The 21110-nt window shown below is 42.0% G+C and overlaps 1 protein-coding gene across 1 annotated transcript in view; it reads left to right on the top strand.

The window, feature by feature from the left end:
* mast2 (microtubule associated serine/threonine kinase 2) overlaps positions 1-21110 on the top strand; it is a 152830-nt gene that overhangs the window by 110848 nt on the left and 20872 nt on the right. The window contains 6 exon segments of the mRNA XM_030129476.1: positions 1535-1555; positions 3100-3178; positions 4245-4399; positions 10192-10267; positions 10748-10957; positions 19115-19216. Coding sequence (XP_029985336.1) covers positions 1535-1555; positions 3100-3178; positions 4245-4399; positions 10192-10267; positions 10748-10957; positions 19115-19216 — 643 coding nt within the window.

Raw genomic sequence — 21110 nt, 5'->3', positions numbered from 1 at the left:
GGGTTAATCTTGTGTTTACCACCAGGGTATGAATGTGTGAGTGAATAAATAATGAATCAATTATGTAGAACGCTTTGGGAAATCCAAGCCATTATTATCATTATTATTGTTATTATAACTTGGTCAACAGGAGAAAATTAACACTAATTATATGGAATGAACAGATTAAAGCCTCATTGATCTATTTATTGATCGACCATCTTTCCACACGTTTATATTGTAAATGTATTTTTAAATAGAAGAGCTGAATAAAATCGGAGGATGTTTTCCGATCCAACCTGTGTTTTAATCTTTTCACCGTCTCTTATTTCAGCTTCAGTTTAATCAGTTCTAATTATGTAAATGAGCTTTAACTCGTTTTTGACGTTCGTCTGTAAACGCTGTGTGCGTCTGTCACTCCAACACCAGACTCATAAACCTCTTATCCTCATGAGTTTACACACGGTTCGGTTTAATATTAAGATAAAACAGGCGATGGCGAAGACACAGAGATTAAAACGTCTGCTGAAACGCGATGCCTCGGAGATGATGGCGTTTCCACGGTAACACACGTCCTCTCATGATAAGACTCACGGTTTATTTCCTCTGTGACGTCGTCAAACAGTGTGTTTTAGTTTCAGCTGCTTTAAGAGCAAAAAGCCTCATACGTTTCCATCATCTGACCTCAGATCAGCATCTATATGTGACACAACAGTGACTCCCGGTGGCCAAAAGGGAGATTACAGCAACACGCAGCAGCATTTGGCTGATTTGACTGGAAAGAGTCGACATCATAAAACGACTGGTTGTTTCACTGCGACTAATATGTGTAAAGTCATGAATGTAACTTTTAAGATTTTATTTAATATAAATATGACAAAAATGTTTAGCTACTATATTACTGCTATGAATTGGTTTAATATGAATCAGTTTAGTTTGTATCAGTCTAATATGAATCCGTTTAATGGGAATCAGTTCTTTATATGAATCTGTTTAATTTGAATCAGTTCTTTATTGGAATCGGTTTAATGTGAATCAGTTGAATTTGAATCAGTTTAATGTTAAGTGGTTTAATGTGAATCAGTTTGATATGAATCAATTTATTATTAATCAGTTTAATATGAATCAGTTTAATTTGAATTGGTTTAATATGAATCAGTTTAATATGAATCAGTTCTTTATATGAATTGGTTTAATTTGAATCAGTTCTTTATCGGAATGGGTTTAATTTGAATCCATTCAATATGAATCAGCTTAATTTGAATCAGTTCTTTATATGAATCAGTTTAGTTTGAATTGGTTTAATATGAATCTGTTTAATATGAATCAGTTCTTTATATGAATCAGTTTAATTTGAATCAGTTCATTATATGAATCAGTTAAATTTAACTTGGTTTAATATGAATCGGTTTAATTTGAATAAATTCTTCATATGAATCAGTTTAATATGAATCGGTTTAATATGAATCAGTTAAACTTGAATCGGTTCTTTATATGAATCAGTTTAATTTGAATCGGTTTAATTTAATAAACCTGGTATTTTCTCTCCTCACAGTCATGGACACAGGGCTGACAGGTAACCTCTCACCTCTGACCTTTGACCTCCCGCCTCTCTCTCTTTCACGCCCTTGGCATGCATGGCTGAGTGCACGGGCAGTGGGCGGAGTCACATGCATGGCGCAGGGTCAGAACAGGCTGTGGGTCTGTTTCTACCCATCATGCTTTGCCTCGGTCTCTGTGTGTTCTTATTGGCTGTGCTCACCTGTCTGTAGGGATGGGAATCAAAAACCGGTTCTTTTTGAGAACCGGATCCCAGTAGCTCGATTCCTTGGAATTGTTCGCCTGCTTAACGATTCTGCTTATCGATTCCGCTTTCGTTGTGCATGGGCGATGACGTCACACGTACGCTGCATTGTTTTGGTCAGAACATAGACAACATGGAGTTGAGGCAGAAACGGTCCAAACAGACCACACCAGGTCTAAACAGACCAGACCAGGTCCAAACAGACCACACCAGGTCTAAACAGACCACACCAGGTCTAAACAGACCACACCAGGTCTAAACAGACCACACCAGGTCCAAACAGACCACACCAGGTCTAAACAGACCACACCAGGTCTAAACAGACCACACCAGGTCCAAACAGACCACACCAGGTCTAAACAGACCACACCAGGTCCAAACAGACCACACCAGGTCCAAACAGACCACACCAGGTCTAAACAGACCACACCAGGTCCAAACAGACCACACCAGGTCTAAACAGACCACACCAGGTCTAAACAGACCACACCAGGTCCAAACAGACCACACCAGGTCCAAACAGACCACACCAGGTCTAAACAGACCAGACCAGGTCCAAACAGACCACACCAGGTCCAAACAGACCACACCAGGTCTAAACAGGCCACACCAGGTCCAAACAGACCACACCAGGTCCAAACAGACCACACCAGGTCTAAACAGACCACACCAGGTCTACACAGACCACACCAGGTCTAAACAGACCACACCAGGTCCAGTTGAACTCTGTCAGAGCTTCCATTTCTTCTAAAGGTGGAATCCCTCCAGTCTGTTCAAACATTTGTCCACATGTGATTCACTTGATTCGATACTTAGCGACTCTTGTGAATCTACCGGCAGAGTGAACACCAGGCCCAGTTCTGGTTCCGGTGCGGGAAGCAAACATCGTAACCCCTCAAATACAAGTTTCCGAAGGAACAGGAAAGGAAATGAGGTGCACAACAACGGGAGACGAGCAGAGTCGACCCAGTTCAATAGTAGAGGAATGAGTAAAGTGTCTTTAGTTTGACTTTTGCTGTACACCCCCCCCCACCCCCGAACTGGGCCCGGTGTCATCTGTTCTTATTATTTGTACATTCTGTATATGTTCTATTTTCTGTGCAGATGGAAATATAAAAGGTGGTTCGTGCAAACACCTGTTTGTACTCTTTTTTCTCCCAATCAGAATCCATAAGAGAATCGGATCGATAAGCAAAATCGATAATGGAATCGGAATCGTTAAATTCTTATTGATTCCCATCCCTCCTGTCTGTTCCCTCATGTTCTCCTGCTGTTCCTGCTCACATGGGCTGACGGTTCTGCTCTGTGTTCTCCAGGACTGATGGCCGGCGCTGGTCTCTGGCCTCGTTACCGTCGTCCGGTTATGGAACCAACACTCCCAGCTCCACCGTCTCGGTAAACACACACACACACACACACACACACACACACACACACACACACTGTTCTTCTTCTTGGTTCAGGATGTTTAACACCCCCCCACTGTTCTCCTGGTTCTCCTGGTTCTCAGCTGGATTCAGTGAGTCCACTCAGATCCAGAGTCAGGATCTGATTTAGTTGATGAAACCAGATGAACCCAGACTCAGACCAGTTCAGTGAATCATTACAGGTTCATCTGTTAAAGGTGCAGGAGACTTTTGTGACCAATTTTTCCTCAGATCTGTCCATCTTCAGTCGTATCCTCAGTTTGATGAATCTGTTCGTCTGTCTGTCATGACTCACCTGAATCTCTTGCATTATAGTGAACAGTGTTAGAGTGTAGTCCACCACAAACAAACCTGTGTGTTTACATTCTGAGCCGGAAGGGAACTTGGGCATCTACGGAATGTTTTTGTTGCAACGTGCATTGTGGGAAACGGAGGCTCGCACTGCTGCTGCAGCAGATTTGATGAAAAATTTGTCACAAAAGTCTCTACAAAGTACAAATACAAAGTTTTCTTTATGTTTTACTGTAAAAAGTCCAATTACATAATGAAAATGTATTCATGTACAAACAAATTGTCCTTTAAAAATATGAATAAACATGAACAATCTGGAGTTATTTAGAAAAATAAGTGGAACCCCCCCCCCCCCAGCTCCAGTTCCAGTTGTAGTCTGTAGCCCTTCCCCAAGTCCTGTACCCGGTCCCATTCAAGGTCTTGAGTCCCGGTCCCAGTCCAATCCTGGATCCAGGTGTTGGCCCTGACCTCAGTCTGGCACTCCCAGTCCTGGCCCCACCCCTGGTCTTGGTCCTGGCCTCTGCCCTCCTGGTCTGGTCCAGGTCTTGACCCTGGTCCTGGTCCCGGTCCCGGTCCCGGTCCCGGTCCCGGTCCCAGTCCTGGCCCCCTCCCCCAGTTCAGTCCTGGTCCCGGCCCCACCCCTGGTCCAGTCTGGTTCCTGGTCCTGCCCCTGGTCCGGTCCCGGTCCCGGTCCTGTAGGCCTGTTGTAATCTGCTCCTCTGTGCTCCTCCTCTCTCTCACAGTCCTCCTGTTCATCTCAGGAGAAGCTCCACCAGTTGCCCTTCCAGCCCACGGCCGATGAGCTGCACTTCCTCACCAAACACTTCAGCTCCGAGAGCATCACCGACGAGGACGGACGACGCTCGCCCGCCATGAGGCCGCGCTCCCGCAGCCTGAGGTAGGACGCACACAGACGCACAACAACAGATACACAACAACACACACAGATGCACAACAACAACCACACACAGACACAATAACACACACACACACACACACACACTGACACATTTAACATTTGACCTCGAACCAAAAACAACAAGTGGTTCCAAGCCCCGCCCCTCACATGTGTTGTATCTTATTTTGTCATGGATCCAGCTAATGATGTCATCATGTCTGTGTGTGTGCTGATGTCATATCAATCACCTCTATAATGTATATGAACCAGTGTTGGTGTTACTCACTGACATGTGACAGGATGAAACAATAACATATATAACTAATCCAATTTTTATGTAGAATATTGGAAAAAAATATTTTTTTTATTTTTTTGCATCAAAAATGGGGTTTGTTTCTATTACAAACATAACATTTAAAGCAGTGGTGGCTGTTCGTCTTTCAGACAGGGGAAGCTCATTGTCGGCTTACATCAAAAAAATTATCAAGTTATTTAAACATAAATTCGGCCTCTGTTCCTTGTGATTTGTATATTTGTGTATTTACAGTGCAAGAAGTGAACAGTTCATTTGGTTTGTGTGATTTCACAGCAGAATGTGTGACGGTATTAAACTGAACTGTGTCAGTGAAGGAGCAGATCTGAAAACAGCTGTCAATCAAACAGCATTCAGCCTTTGGACCCATCCTCCAGTCAGCACGTAGAAGCTCAGCGTCCGGCCCGGCCGAGCTCCGCCCACAGCTCCATTCACCCCCAGAGACGCTGAGCGTCCGGGGGCGGGACAACAGGGTGTCATTTATCCAATGCTGGTCCAGTTTAGAGTCAGTCTAAACCAGTTCCACTCAGTCCCACTGAAGTGCATGGACGCTGAGCTTCTACGGACAAATGCACTGAGCAGAGATGGAATGAACAAACACAGACACGGGAATGGAGGAGAAGTGAACAACATCCAGTCCACTGATCTGGGATCAAACTGATTCTGAACCAACTGGTCTGAGAGATGAACGTGTTCCAACACATTTGGAGTCAATGAAATGAAAACAACTGAACAGATTTGAGCATTTAATGGGAGTCATTTTAGGGGCAGATGAGCTTCCACTGCAGTCTGACACTAAACACCTCTGGTTTAAAGGGTTAAAAATATGACATTTATTGAGTATTTGATATTTTTGTTTAAGGTTCAAGTTGTTGAAATACAAAAAAATGTAAAAAAAAAAAAAAAAAAAAAAACTTAAACTTTTATGAAAAACATTTTTATCATTATTACGACACTGTGCAGATTATACGCTTTATCGGTGCTTAGAAGGACCTTCAGCCGCTGTCACCTGTCAGTCAGATGCTGGCGTTACCATGGCAACAGACTCCCTGCTCCTGTCATCCTGGTGTTAAACGCCTGCAGTCGAACAGTATTTTATGATTATTGTCATTTTCTGTCCAGAATAACTCATTCCTTCAGGTTCATTTGCTCATAATTCATGATTTATTTATTTATTTAAATACGGAGACGTCATCGTTGTTCGCTGTCACTCAGGTCTGAAACAAAGACGCCTCGCTCCGTCACGGTCAATTAGTCGCCTCCTCGTAGACCAACACTCACTGTTATTCTTCTCCTCCTCCGGATCGTCTGATTGGCTGTGGCGGCTGATTGACTCCCTCAGCGTCTCCACCAATGAGCTGCGGTGTGTTCGGACGCCGTCGGTCTGACCTCACCACTTAGAGCCGGAGCTTTAGTGGAGCGCCGCTGGGCTCCTTTAGATTAAACTTCACACTGCCTTTAATTAATATTTCCCGTCGTGTGTTTGAACTGATCATACAGACGCCTTTGGCCCAGAGCTGGTTTTTTATTTCCCCTTCAGTAGAAATATGGCCCATCTGTAATGAGCCTTTGTCTGGTTTCATCTGACGGAGACTCGGATCTGTAGAGTTTAATAAAAAAAAAAAAAAAAAAAAACAGGTTGGAATGAAAGAGTGTGAAAACATTCAAATCAGATTAAACACAATGAACGAACAAGCGAAGGAACACAGGGTTTATTCAACATCTGTGGAGAAAACTGAGCTACCAACAGTTAATTAAGACTAAATTATCTAAAATATGAACCCAGACGGAGAAATAGGACAGAAATAATGACAATGATAGTAATAATAATAATAATAATAATAATAATAATAATAATAATGAAATCCACAAAATAATCAATGAAACAAACAAAACATAATTAAATAATGAATGAAATCCACAAAATAATCAACAAAATGTAATAAAATAATGAATGAAATTGACAAAATAATCAACAAAACAAACAAAATATAATGAAATAATGAATGAACTCAACTAAATAATAAACAAAACATAAATAATGAATGAAATCCACAAAATAATAAACAAAACATAATTAAATGATGAATGAAATCCACAAAATAATCAGTAAATAATAATAAAATCTAATAGTTTATGATAATAGTGACTCTGTTTATTATTATAGAGGTTTTTACAGAGCAGTGGACAGGGAGTCCATTGTTCACTGTCAGTGTGTGTGTGTGTGTGTGTGTGTGTGTGTGTGTGTGTGTGTGTCTGTCGTTCAGTTCATGTCTCATTCGTTTTCATTTTGTCTGTAATTGGTCGTCGTTGCTGTTCGGTGACTGTAGGTATGACCTCATCGGTGTGTGTGTGTGTGTGTGTGTGTGTATGACTCATACATGTGCACACGCTCATACCTGAACAGACCTTTCTGTAGTTTTAGGAGGTTTTTATTCTATTTCTGACATGTTTCAGAGTTGATCAGGTTTTATCTCAGATGTTTTATTTCATAATTGTTCTTATAATTAAAAATTTAACTTTTTTCTCATAAAGATGTGTTTGGTTATTGTCTCCACATGGACATAGAAACATAAAATATTGTCTTTGAATCAACCCAGGTTTTACACCACAGGGTAGAAAGAAAGAAAGAAAGAAAGAAAGAAATCAACCCATGAACACAACGACTGTAGACAGTTATCTTCATTCATCTACAGGTTATTTAAAGGGTTAATTGGGACAAAATGTGCATCAAGTCTGTAAAAGGAGTTAATTAAAATAAAAAACTCAAAATTAAATCAACACATTCATCAAAAAAGAAAAGGACTAGTATGAACAGAAAAAAATAAAATACATAAATACACAAAATAATAAAATTAAAACAGATTTACAGAGAAAAAGTAGAATTGTAGTAATGACCAAATGTAAGAACTAATTAATGAAAGTGATGCTCGTCAAGTGACTCGTGATTTAATATAAATGTGATTTTTATCAAGAAAAAAAACCAAACAAAATATTCAGAATCTGGAAGGAAATGATGACAGACACGAACAGAAGAAATGAATAAAACATGAGACTGAAGCAGAAAATGGACAAAGATTGAATGGAAATGACACACACACACACACATATATATATATATATATATATATATATATATATATATATATATATATATGTATACAAAATAATCAACAAAACAAATGAAACATAATGAAATAATGAATGAAATCCACAAAATAATCAGTAAATAATAATAAAATCTAATAGTTTATAATAATAGTAACTACTGTTTATTATTATAGAGGAATTATAGACTGTATTATACAGTATATACTGCAGATAGATAGATAGATAGATATACAAAATAATCAACAAAACAAATGAAACATAATGAAATGAATGAAATCCACAAAATAATCAGTAAATAATAATAAAATCTAATAGTTTGTAATAATAGTGACTCTACTGTTTATTATTATGGAGGAATTATAGACTGTATTATACAGTATGTGTGTGTGTGTGTGTGTATATATATATATATATATATATATATATATATATATATATATATATATATATATATATATATATATATATCACAGTAGAGATTGAAATCCAGTAGGATTCCTAATCCTACTAGGACAGATTGAAATTTCAGTTTGTCCTAGGACAAACTGAAATCTTACAAGAAATTAGGATCTGAAGACTGGAATTCCAATCTGTCCTAGGAATCTCCTAGGAATTTACAATCCTACTAGGACAGATTGTAATTCTATTTGGAAGTGGGATCTGAAGATTGGAATTTTGGAATTTCAGTCTGTCCTACGATTTCGCCATCACCATTCCAGCTGAATTCTTTTCATATCTTAGATCCAGTATATGGCCCTTAGGTCAGTACACATTGTAACCAGGATGCCAGCTGTCCTATCTGGTCCAACCTTATTCAATGGCCGTTTGTAACTGTCATTGGTATGTAAATGAGACACATTTGTATTCAGAAATCGGTAGAATTTGAAAAACGTACCAGTAAACAACCCGTTGCCATGGCAACATACAATTTTATTATTATCTAATTGTTGCCAAGCCATTCAGAAAATGTACGATGTTAAAGTTGGCATTGGCATTTTGCTGCCCCCTGGTCTAGATGGTAGGGTTAAAAGTAAAAGAAACAACAATATTCTTACAAACCATGATTTTATTCAGAATTTACACAGACTTTGAATCTAATATTCTATAGCTAAGCTTCAAAGACTTTTTCTAAGACTTAAATGTGCTGCATACTACTCACTAGTTAAGTGACAATAACCTTAGTCTATAGTACTAACTTCAAAATTTCAAACAGGTAATACTACAGAGGTTTTGTCAGTTATTTTTCTAATACTTAAATGTGCTACATACTACTCAATAGTGACACTAACGTTAGTCTACAGCTAACTTCAAAATTTCAAACAAGTAATACTACAAAGGTTTTTCCTTACACTGATATAGATATGAAAGATATGAAAATAATTCAGCTGGAATAGTGATGGCGAAATTGTATGCTTACCTATGCTGAAATTGACTGGAATTTTGGCTGTGAAATGATTCAGTCTATTTTCCATACATTTTGATATAATCTGACATTCTCCTAATAGAATTCGAGATTATCCTGACAGAATTCTTATATTTTTTGCCGTAGTTTTCCAATCTTCAGATCCCACTTCCAAATAGAATTACAATCTGTCCTAGTAGGATTGTAAATTCTCCTAGGACAGATTGGAATTCCAATCTTCAGATCCTAATGTCTTGTAGGATTTCAGTTTGTCCTAGGACAAACTACAATTCCTATCTGTCCTAGTAGGATTAGGAATCCTACTGGATTTCAATCTCTACTGTGACATATACACACACACAGAGTGACCCAAAAAAATGGGAATTTTTGAAGTGTGTATTGGCAGACATGAGTTCCTGTTTTTTTGTGTCACCCTGTATGTGTGTGTGTGTATGTATATATATATATATATATATATATATATATATATATATATATGTACGTAGTTGTATAAAGACATAACACATGGTCTGCATCATGTTTCGTCCTTGTTTTGCTGAAACTGAAGCAAATAAATGTCAAACAGATTCAACCTGTCGGGGTTTGGTCCTGATGGATGTGGTTTAGGACCAATGTGGTTCAGGACCCATACTCGTGGTCTGAGGACTCCTATCAAAAACCCCCCTGTCCCATTGGTCCATTCTCTGTCCTGTTCCTGTCAATCACTCTGCTCGGCGCTGACCTTTGACCTCTGCTCGGTCACGTTCAGGGTTCATTATGTTTGAAACAAGGCTGAATTAAACCAGAGGGTTCATGTCTGTACTCAGAACCAGAACCAGAACCAGTACCCAAAACCCAGACCAGAGACAGAACCACCTCTTACATCACTCACTTGTTGGTCCAGTTTGGTCTCCTGGTTCTGTTGGTCCTGTTGGTTCTAACTGTGGTTCTGTCTGTCTTTTCCAGTCCGGGCCGGTCTCCGATCTCCTTCGACCATGAGATCGTCATGATGAACCACGTCTACAAGGAGAGGTTCCCAAAGGTCGGTACCAAACACATGGACCAGCAGAGGGTTCTGGGTAAAACCAGCAGAGGGTTCTGGGTAAAACCAGCAGACGGTTCTGGGTAAAACCAGCAGGGGGTTCTGGGTAAAACCAGCAGGGGGTTCTGGGTAAAACCAGCAGACGGTTCTGGGTAATATCAGTGATGAGGAAGATTGAGAAAAACAGGGAAAAGACCCTCAGACTTGGGGAGTTAAATAAATCTACCATCAGTGTGTTCTGAAGGACCGGGTCAAACAGAACCTGGTGTTTGTGATGGACCGGGTCAAACAGAACCTGGTGTTTGTTTAAAAACCTGAAAATCCAACCGTTTGAGTTTGATTTAAATCTGTGTTTTTTTTCTTTAATGATGTAATTGAACAGGATTCTTCAGTTGAATGTGTGACACATGTTGACGTCTGTGTTTTGGAGGTTCAGTGACTCATCCTCCATAATTACCCCCCCCCCCCCCCCCCCCCCAGGCCACGGCTCAGATGGAGGAGCGTCTGTCCGAGCTGCTGTCGTCCTCGTCTCCAGATAAAGTGTGTCCTCTGGCCGACGGCGTCCTGAGCTTCATCCACCACCAGCTGATCGAACTGTCCAGAGACTGTCTGCAGAAGAGCCAGCAGGGCCTGATCACCTCCAGATACTTCTACGAACTGCAGGAGAACCTGGAGAAGCTGCTGCAGGACGTGAGTCTGAACCACCACATACACACACACACACACAGATACACACACACACACACACACACAGGGCAGAGGTGGGCGGAGTATTTATGTAAGTCAGAATTCTGAGGGGAAAAAACTCAGAGCTGTATACAAAGTAATTGGGTAATTGCACAGTGGAACTTTTTTTTTGTGGTGTCTTATTCCTCTGTTACATGTCTCAGTGTTTGTCTTCCTCTTTGTATGTTTGAAAAACTGAAAATGACTAAAAATACAATGATAAAAAAAAAGTCAGAGTTCTGAGAAAAACGTCAGAATTCTGGGGGGAAAAAAGTCCGAGTTTTGAGAAAAAAGTCAGAGTTTTGAGGGAAAAAAATCATAATTCTGAGAAAAAATGTCAGACTTCTGAGAAAAAAACGTCTCAATTCTGAGGGGAAAAAGGTCAGAGTTCTGAGAGAAAAAAGTCAAAATTCTGAGGGGGGGGAAGTCCGAGTTCTGAGAAAAAAAGTCAGTTTTGGGGAAAAAAATCATAATTCTGAGAAAAAAAGTCAGAATTCTGAGGGGGAAAAAGTCAGTTATTTGTTTGTTTATTTTGAGCATTTACAGAATACATGCAAATTCCAAAAAAATCATTCATCTATACTTGAAAAGGAGTGGGAAGAAGAAAAACTTATTTAATCCCACTCCCATTCTCATCATCAAGTAACATAACAGTAACATTTTAAATACTCACTCCAGTTCTGAGAAAAAAAATCATAATTCTGAGGAGGGGAAAAGTCAGAGTTCTGAGAAAAAAAGTCAGAATTCTGCCTTTTTTCTCAGATAATAAAAAGCAGATACATATGGGACCTTTTTTTTTTCTTCCTGTGGCTCTAATCATCTTCCACACATGTTCCACACATGTTCTGTACATGTTCCGCACATGTTCTGCACATGTTCCGCACATGTTCTGCACATGTTCTGTACATGTTCCGTACATGTTCCGTACATGTTCTGCACATGTTCCGCACATGTTCTGCACATGTTCTGTACATGTTCTGTACATGTTCCGTATATGTTCTGTACATGTTCCGCACATGTTCTGCACATGTTCTGTACATGTTCCGCACATGTTCCGTACATGTTCCGCACATGTTCTGCACATGTTCCGTACATGTTCCGCACATGTTCTGCACATGTTCTGTACATGTTCCGTACATGTTCTGTACATGTTCCGCACATGTTCTGCACATGTTCCGTACATGTTCTGTACATGTTCCGTACATGTTCCGTACATGTTCCACACATGTTCTGCACATGTTCTGCACATGTTCTGTACATGTTCCGCACATGTTCTGCACATGTTCCGTACATGTTCTGTACATCTTCCGCACATGTTCCATACATGTTTGCAGCAGTAGCGTGTTGTGGAACACACGTCTGCTCTTTCTCCAGTTCTCTGCATAAATGTTATCATGACATTATCAGAGAAAATTACATCATTCCTTTAAACTGTCAGGATCCTTCACACACACACACACACACACACACACACACTCGTTACTAATGTGACAGATAATTATCTAACGAGGTGTGTCTAATTCTTCCTAAACCTTTGTCTTTTGTTGTAAATGTTCTGTCATTATTTCTCACGTGCATCAAAGATCTGATAAAAGTCCGACGTCTCACTCTGACCCACTTCAACTACACACATTGTTGATCATGTGACTGGATGCACACGATGACATCACTAACGACCCGTCCAATGCTAAATTAGTTCTGGACCAGTGGTCACCGCCCAGAACCCACCGTTTGGACCCGAACCCACCGTTTGGACCCAAACCACTTAGAACCCACAGACGTTCGTTCTGCGGTTCCGTCTCACTCCGTTGACCGTCGAACGACTCACAGCGTGACGCGGCGCTGCATCACGTCAGACCACCAGTCACAGCAAAGCATCATGGGACAGTGTGTGTGTGTGTGTGTGTGTGTGTGTGTGGGAATGTGGATGTGTATTTACGTGTGTGTGTGTGTGTGTGTTGACATCTCTATTAGCTCAGTTTTCGTCGCCTCAGGGGTCGGCGTTATGACTCCCAGAGGCGTCGTATTGACCTTCTGATGGACTGGGACGCACACGCCACACACACACACCAGACGCACACTCATACACACACACACACCAGACGCACACACAAAACATGCACACACCAGATACACACACACAGAGACACGCACACATTGAAACACACACGTTAACACACATACACACACGTTAACACACACAGGTTAACACACACATACGTTAACACACACACACACATTAACATATACAGACATGCACACACGTTAACATACACATACACGTTAACACACACGTTACCCCACACACACACGTTACCCCACACACACACGTTACCCCACACACACACACACACCCAGGCTGAGGTGTTAATTTCACAGTCCGCTGCTCGCCGTCGTCGTCGTGGTGACAGATGACTCTCCTGTCAGAGTCAATGAGGTGCAGGAGGATGTGAGGCAGGGGGCGGGGCTTCAGAACCCCCTCTGTGTGTGATTGGGCAGGGCCACGCAGAGGGGGAGGCAGGGGGGCGGAGCCTGAAGCGTGTTCAAACGCTTTTGGAGGGTGAGACGAAGTCAGACGCGTTTGGACGGCGGCGCAGGATGACATCAACTGTGAGACGGAGTTAGGCGTTAATCTGGAGGGAGGAGTCAGGACGAGGGGTTACTGTGGAGGGCGGAGGAGCAGAAGGAGCAGGTGCACCTCCTCCTCCTCTTCCTGCTCCTCCTCCTCCTTGGGGGGTTTACGGACGCTGCTGGTCGTTGGAGTTGGAGTTTTGTTCAGAGACATGTCTGAGGTGTCATGGCGGAGGAGACTGGAGGAGGAGGAGGAGGAGGAGGAGGTGCTGCTGGAGGTGATGAGGAGGAGCCAGTGGAAGGTGTTTACTCACAGCTGGGAGGAGGAGGAGGAGGAGGAGCAGTGCACAGTTGAGTCCATTTCAGTTTGACAGATTCAGATTCACTTCATTCACTTTTGATTCGTTTCATTTATTGATAATTGGATGTGAATTGAATTATTTATTTTTATTTATTTATTTATCCTTTATTTACCCCAGCAAGAAATTAAGAACAGATTCTTACTTATGAATGCAGCCTGATCAAAGAGCAGTGGCTCCGTGAGGGGTGGGGGTGGGGGGGCTGAAAGTAAAAACCAGGTTAAACAATTACAGAAACAAACAGTTAATAAACAAATCCATGACATCAGGGCTGTCAAACTCATTTTAGTTCAGTTCCACATTCAGTTAAATTTGATCTGAACCAGTAAAATAATAACAGAATAATATATAAATAATGTCAACCCCAAACGTTTCTCTGTGTTAGAATGAAGAAAGTAAATTTACATTATGAAAATGTTTACATCTACAAACTATCCTTTCAAAAGATGTGAATAACATGAACAAACTGAAAAAATCAGTGTAATTTTAACACTATTCTGTCTGTTTATCATTTCCACATGTTCATTATAACTTACAGATCACAGTGGATCTACAAACACACAAAACATTTAGTAACAGGCAGAATTTTGTTAAAATTGAAAAAAAAACAAACTCTTGAGGCATTTCAGGTTATTCACATTTTTTTATGAAATTATACTTTGTTTTAGTGTAAATACATGAAAATATTTACATTTTCAAGAGAAACATTTGCAGTTGTCATTATTTCTGTTATTCTGATAGTATTTGACTGGTCCTGCCCATTTGAGATTGAACTGGTCTGAATGTGGAACCTGAACTAAAAGGATTGTTCATATCTTCAGTGTAATTTTTGCATTTCACAAATTCATCCCACGGTCCGAACTGGACCCTTTGGTGGGCCAGATTTGGCCCCCGGGCCACATGTTTGACACCTGTGTGTTACAACAATAACAGTGAGACATGTGAGAGACAAATACTGAACAGGTGCAACAATAACTGTAGAAATAACAATAGTACATATTATTATCCTCATATTTAACTGTTTTTAACTCGTCCACTACATGGACTAAAGTCTGTGGACACGTTGAATCCAAGTGTTTCTGTTCGAACCAAAACAATAACGACTAATGTCAGAATAAGAATTCTGGTTTTCATTCTGGTCTAGGTCTGGTTCAGAGCCCAGTTCACGTTCCAGGTCTGGGTTTTGGGTCCACATCTGGTTTCAAGGTCCAGGTCTGATTCAGGATCTTGTTCAAGGTCAGGGTGTGGTTTTAGTTTCAGGGTCTGGGTCTGGGTGTGGTTCAGGGTCTGGGTCTGGTTCAGGGTCTGATTCTAGTTTCAGGATCTGGGTCTGATTTGGGGTCCAGGTCTGGTTTCAGGGTCTCATTCTGGTTTCACGGTCTGGTTCAGATTCTGGTTCAGGGTCCGGGTCTGGTCCAGGGTCTGGTTCTGGCTTCATGGTCCACATCCATTTCATGATCCGGGTCTGGTTCTGGTTTCAGGTTCTGGTTCAGGGTCCAGGTCTGTTCACATCATTGTCATCAGTCGTGGATTTAACTGGTTTAATAATTCAGGTTTTCTAATGAAGCAGCAGACGCTCAGTAATTAAACAGGAATTAAACAGAAATTAATGAAGTAATAAATGACGTAACCGATCCAACAGGCGTTAAAATAAACACAGGATGAACTCATGAAACTGATTTACATGTGAATTCAGATTTAATTCCATGTTTTCTGTGATTATATGGATTATTTTAAAATAATTCTAAAAAGTTTTTTGTATGTGTTTCTGTATTTTTACCCTCAGCCCTCACCTCAGGGTGGTGTCATCAGTTGGTCCGTCGTCTGTATGTGCTTCGTGTTTTTTAAAGTTTTTTTTACATGTTTTTTCCGTGGTTTTTTTTCCGTGCTTAACTCGTCCTGGTTCCTCTGACACTTTCCTCTCTTCTGGTCTCAGTTCTTTGTCTTCTTCATCTCTTCATCCATGTTCTCTTCCTTCTACCAGGGTCATGACCCCATTACAGATCCACAGGAGGCCTCCTCTTCCTCCTCCTCCTCCTAACCTTCTTCACCTTCATCCTCCTCTTCTTCGTCTTTGATCTCGCCTCCTCTTCCTCCTCCTCCTCTTCTCCTCTTCCTCCTCCTCCTCCTCCTCCTCCTATTCTCCTCCTCTTCTCCTCTTCCTCCTCCTCCTCTTCTCCTTCTCCTCCTCACCTTCATCCTCCTCTTCTTCGTCTTTCATCCCTCCTTTGTCTCCTCCATCCATCTCTACCTTTTCTCCTCTAAACTTCGTCCTCATCCATCCCTTAGTGACCTGTCTGTCGGTCACCATGGCGACCCGCATCCCATCCACCCCCTGCCGCTGCCTCTGGGAGACCCCGTTAGCCTCCTGCAGGTCAGAGGAGGCCAGAGGGGAGGCGCACTGTCCACTCAGCTCTGGTCATCCATCACGATGCCATGGATACGGACCAGAGCTTATGGACGTCTGGTGGACCTGGACCCAAGGTCCAAACCTGGTCCAGGTCCATCCAGACCAGTTCCAGTGTATTAAACCCGCTCCAGTTCGGTCCAGACCGGTTTCCGGTTTATTAAACCCGGTCCAGTTCGGTCCAGACCAGTTCCGGTTTATTAAACCCGGTCCAGTTCGGTCCAGACCAGTTCCGGTTTATTAAACCTGGTCCAGTTCAGTCCAGACCAGTTCCACTTTATTAAATCCAGTCCAGTTCGGTCCAGACCGGTTCCGGTTTATTAAACCCGGTCCAGTTCGGTCCAGACCAGTTCCGGTTTATTAAACCCGGTCCAGTTCGGTCCAGACCAGTTCCACTTTATTAAATCCAGTCCAGTTCGGTCCAGACCAGTTCCGGTTTATTAAACCTGGTCCAGTTCAGTCCAGACCAGTTCCACTTTATTAAACCTGGTCCAGTTCAGTCCAGACCGGTTCCGGTTTATTAAACCTGGTCCAGTTCGGTCCAGACCAGTTTCACTTTATTAAACCCGGTCCAGTTCGGTCCAGACCAGTTCCGGTTTATTAAACCCGGTCCAGTTCGGTCCAGACCAGTTTCACTTTATTAAACCCGGTCCAGTTCGGTCCAGACCAGTTTCACTTTATTAAACCCGGTCCAGTTCGGTCCATACCAGTTCCGGTTTATTAAACCCGGTCCAGTTCGGTCCAGACCAGTTCCACTTTATTAAACCCGGTCCAGTTCGGTCCAGACCGGTTTCACTTTATTAAACCCGGTCCAGTTCGGTCCAGACCAGTTCCACTTTATTAAACCCAGTCCAGTTCGGTCCAGACCAGTTTCACTTTATTAAACCCGGTCCAGTTCGGTCCATACCAGTTCCGGTTTATTAAACCCGGTCCAGTTCGGTCCAGACCAGTTCCACTTTATTAAACCCGGTCCAGTTCGGTCCAGACCGGTTTCACTTTATTAAACCCGGTCCAGTTCGGTCCAGACCAGTTCCACTTTATTAAACCCGGTCCAGTTCGGTCCAGACCGGTTTCACTTTATTAAACCCGGTCCAGTTCGGTCCAGACCAGTTCCACTTTATTAAACCCGGTCCAGTTCGGTCCAGACCGGTTCCGGTTTATTAAACCCGGTCCAGTTCGGTCCAGACCAGTTCCACTTTATTAAACCCGGTCCAGTTCGGTCCAGACCAGTTCCACTTTATTAAACCCGGTCCAGTTCGGTCCAGACCGGTTCCGGTTTATTAAACCCGGTCCAGTTCGGTCCAGACCAGTTCCACTTTATTAAACCCGGTCCAGTTCGGTCCAGACCGGTTCCGGTTTATTAAACCCGGTCCAGTTTGGTCCAGACCAGTTCCACTTTATTAAACCCGGTCCAGTTCGGTCCAGTTGATTTGATATTTGGTGTTTTATTGTGGTTGATTCCTGTCTACTGTGTGTGTGTGTGCATGCGCGCATGTGTGTGTGCGTGTGTGTGCGTGTGTGTGTGTGCGCGTGTGTGTGTGTGTGTGTGTGTTCCTCAGGTCACTCATCATACACATACTTCATCCATATGTACAGTACACACCCCCCCCCCCCCCCAGGTCTCATTACTCTGATAAATAATTCAGATGGGGGGGGCGTGGGTGTGGGGGCGGGACCCCAAGCGCTGCCGCATAAACATGGTGTCTTTGTTTATGAATGTGTCCGTCACAGTCTGACACATACATGCATTTATAAATACATACATGAATACAACCCCCCCCCCCCCCCCCCAGAGACCCCAAACCCCCCAAGGAGAAAACATGTCTAAACATGTCTCAGTCTCTGCTTTGGAAACGGCGCTCTCCGTGGTGCTGGCGGTCAGCTGCAGTGCATGGTGGGTAAATGACTCCGTCTCCATCCTGACGTGTGTTTGACGGTGGAGACGAAGTCGATTAAACGTTTGGTTCAGTTTGAGGACGAAGGAGGAGGAGGACGGAGGAGGACGGAGGAGGACGAAGGAGGAGGAGGAGGAGGAGGAGGATGGAGGAGGAGGACGGAGGAGGAAGGAGGAGGACAGAGGAGGACGAAGGAGGAGGAGGAGGACGGAGGAGGAGGAAGGAGGACGGAGGAGGAAGGAGGAGGACGGAGGAGGAGGACGGAGGAGGAGGAAGGAGGAGGAGGACGGAGGAGGAGGACGGAGGAGGAGGAAGGAGCACAAGGACACATGGAGAAGACATATGGAAAAACACATGAACAGACGTGACTAAATCTGAACATATGTGAACATACAAGAAGAAATATGAAGAAACATGATCTGAACGAGGGACAGAAGACAAGAACCAAAGAGATAAAAGTATATGAAGTATAAGTTGATTTAACCGAGAAGATGGTTTTGACAAATATATGTGGAGATTTTAGCAAAATATAATGAATGGATTCATGTAAAATAATAAAAAAAAAAACAAAAACAATTTAAATAGTGAATGTATTTATTACTGTTGTCTGTGTGTGGGGTGTGGTCTCTGTTTGGGGCGTGGTCTGTCATTTATCCTGGAACCTGGGTCAGGGGGCGTGGCCACGCAGTAGGTCACATGTTTATTCTGGTTACGTTAAATATAGGATTAGAAACAGAAGCAGAACAGGAGAGGAGGAGAGAACTGAAGACAGGGAGGAGGGAACCTGAGCCATCAGGACCGTCTGGGTCTGGATCTGGGTTTGGATCTGGTCTGGGTCTGGTCTGATCTGGGTCCTTGTTCTGACTGCAGATGTTCTTGTTTGTTTCAGGCTCATGAACGTTCTGAGAGCGTGGAGGTGACGTTTGTGACTCAACTCGTCAAGAAGTTGATGATCATCATCGCTCGACCTGCGCGTCTGTTGGAATGTCTGGTAAGAAGCAACCCAACACGGGGACACGGGTCAGTCATACATGTCCATAAGGACACGGGTCAGTCATACATGTCCAGGAGGACACGGGTCAGTCATACATGTCCATAAGGACACGGGTCAGTCATACATGTCCAGGAGGACACTGGTCAGTCATACATGTCCATAAGGACACGGGTCAGTCATACATGTCCAGGAGGACACGGGTCAGTCATACATGTCCAGGAGGACACGGGTCAGTCATACATGTCCATAAGGACACAGGTCAGTCATATATGTCCATAAGGACACGGGTCAGTCATACATGTCCATAAGGACACGGGTCAGTCATACATGTCCATAAGGACACGGGTCAGTCATACATGTCCAGGAGGACACGGGTCAGTCATACATGTCCATAAGGACACAGGTCAGTCATACATGTCCAGGAGGACACGGGTCAGTCATACATGTCCATAAGGACACGGGTCAGTCATACATGTCCATAAGGACACGGGTCAGTCATACATGTCCATAAGGACACAGGTCAGTCATACATGTCCAGGAGGACATGCAGACAGGATGGACCATGTGCTTCATTTCAGATCAGGTGAAATCACAGCCTGTTCCCAGAATTCAACACATGAAACATGTAGAAGAACACGCAGGATCATCATATAAACTGCACATGTGATAAATGAGCTGAATGTTTGTGTTTGCATCTGGAACTAAAGGCTCGTCCATCATCAGACTGACCTGGGAACATTCGTATAAAGCTCCGTTTTCTGGCTTTCATTAAATTCCTCCTGATTTTCATGTTCTTAATTAATCACGTGATGTTTTTTTCTCTTTAATGAGTTTTTCCTTCGTCTCTAACATATGAACTTGTCTCCACAGTTAATACACGCTTCATTTTCTCTGCTGTGAAATGATGCAAACACTGGTTTATAGCCTTTAAATCACACATGTATGAACACATGGTCGTATTAACACGTATGTTCAGCGCTTTCATCTGAGACACTAAACGTCTGGAGGATGACGACGGAACTCAGAAACACCACCATGAAACAAACAAATGTGTGTCGTATTCCACCGAAAAATAAAGAAACAAAGATGATTTAAGTCAGAGATTTACAAGAAAACCAACTCTAATATCGTCTGAGATGAAAAACTGTGAGATTTGAGTTAATTATGAGAAAACAAATGAATGAAATCTTGATTTTGAACATGTAGACAGTGAAATCAAAACAAAAATCAACCAACAAAATATATGTATAGGTACATAAATGATTGATAAGCAAATAAAATACAAAAAATAAATAAATAAATAATAATAAGAAGAAAAGCACTCGGAGAGCACAGACCTCCGCCAAGACAGATCTGCCCCCCCCCAAATCACCACCAAAATTGAATCATCTCTTCTTTGTGCCAGTATCAACATTTCCTGAAAATTTCCTGAAAATCCATCCATAACTTTTTGAGTTATCTTGCTAAAAAAACAAACAAATACACACACACACAAAGCAAAGTGATCACAATACCTCCTGGCGGTGGTAATAATAATAATAATAATAATATAAAGAAAACAAATGAATTATACATGCTCGAAAAGGAGTAGGAAGAGGTAAAAACTTATGTACTCCTACCCCCAATTTCTGTTCCTTATGATCACTATATAGCAATTATTATTTTATATGAGTATCATAATAATAATAACAGTAATAGTATAACAATATTACACATCCTTTTTCCTATATACACTAATATGACAATACCCATTTACAACTTATACTACCAGATATTAATTCCAGATATTAATAAAAACTAAAAAAAAAAAAATAACAAAATAACAAATTTACATGAAAAACCTAATTTTTAAAGGTACAAGTTGGAAAAAATACAAAGAATTTAAGAGATT

This window comes from Sphaeramia orbicularis, unplaced genomic scaffold (assembly GCF_902148855.1).
Source record: "Sphaeramia orbicularis unplaced genomic scaffold, fSphaOr1.1, whole genome shotgun sequence".
NCBI lineage: Eukaryota > Metazoa > Chordata > Actinopteri > Kurtiformes > Apogonidae > Sphaeramia > Sphaeramia orbicularis.
The sequence above is the reverse complement of the archived record's forward strand: the minus strand, read 5'-3'. Positions and strand labels throughout refer to the sequence as shown.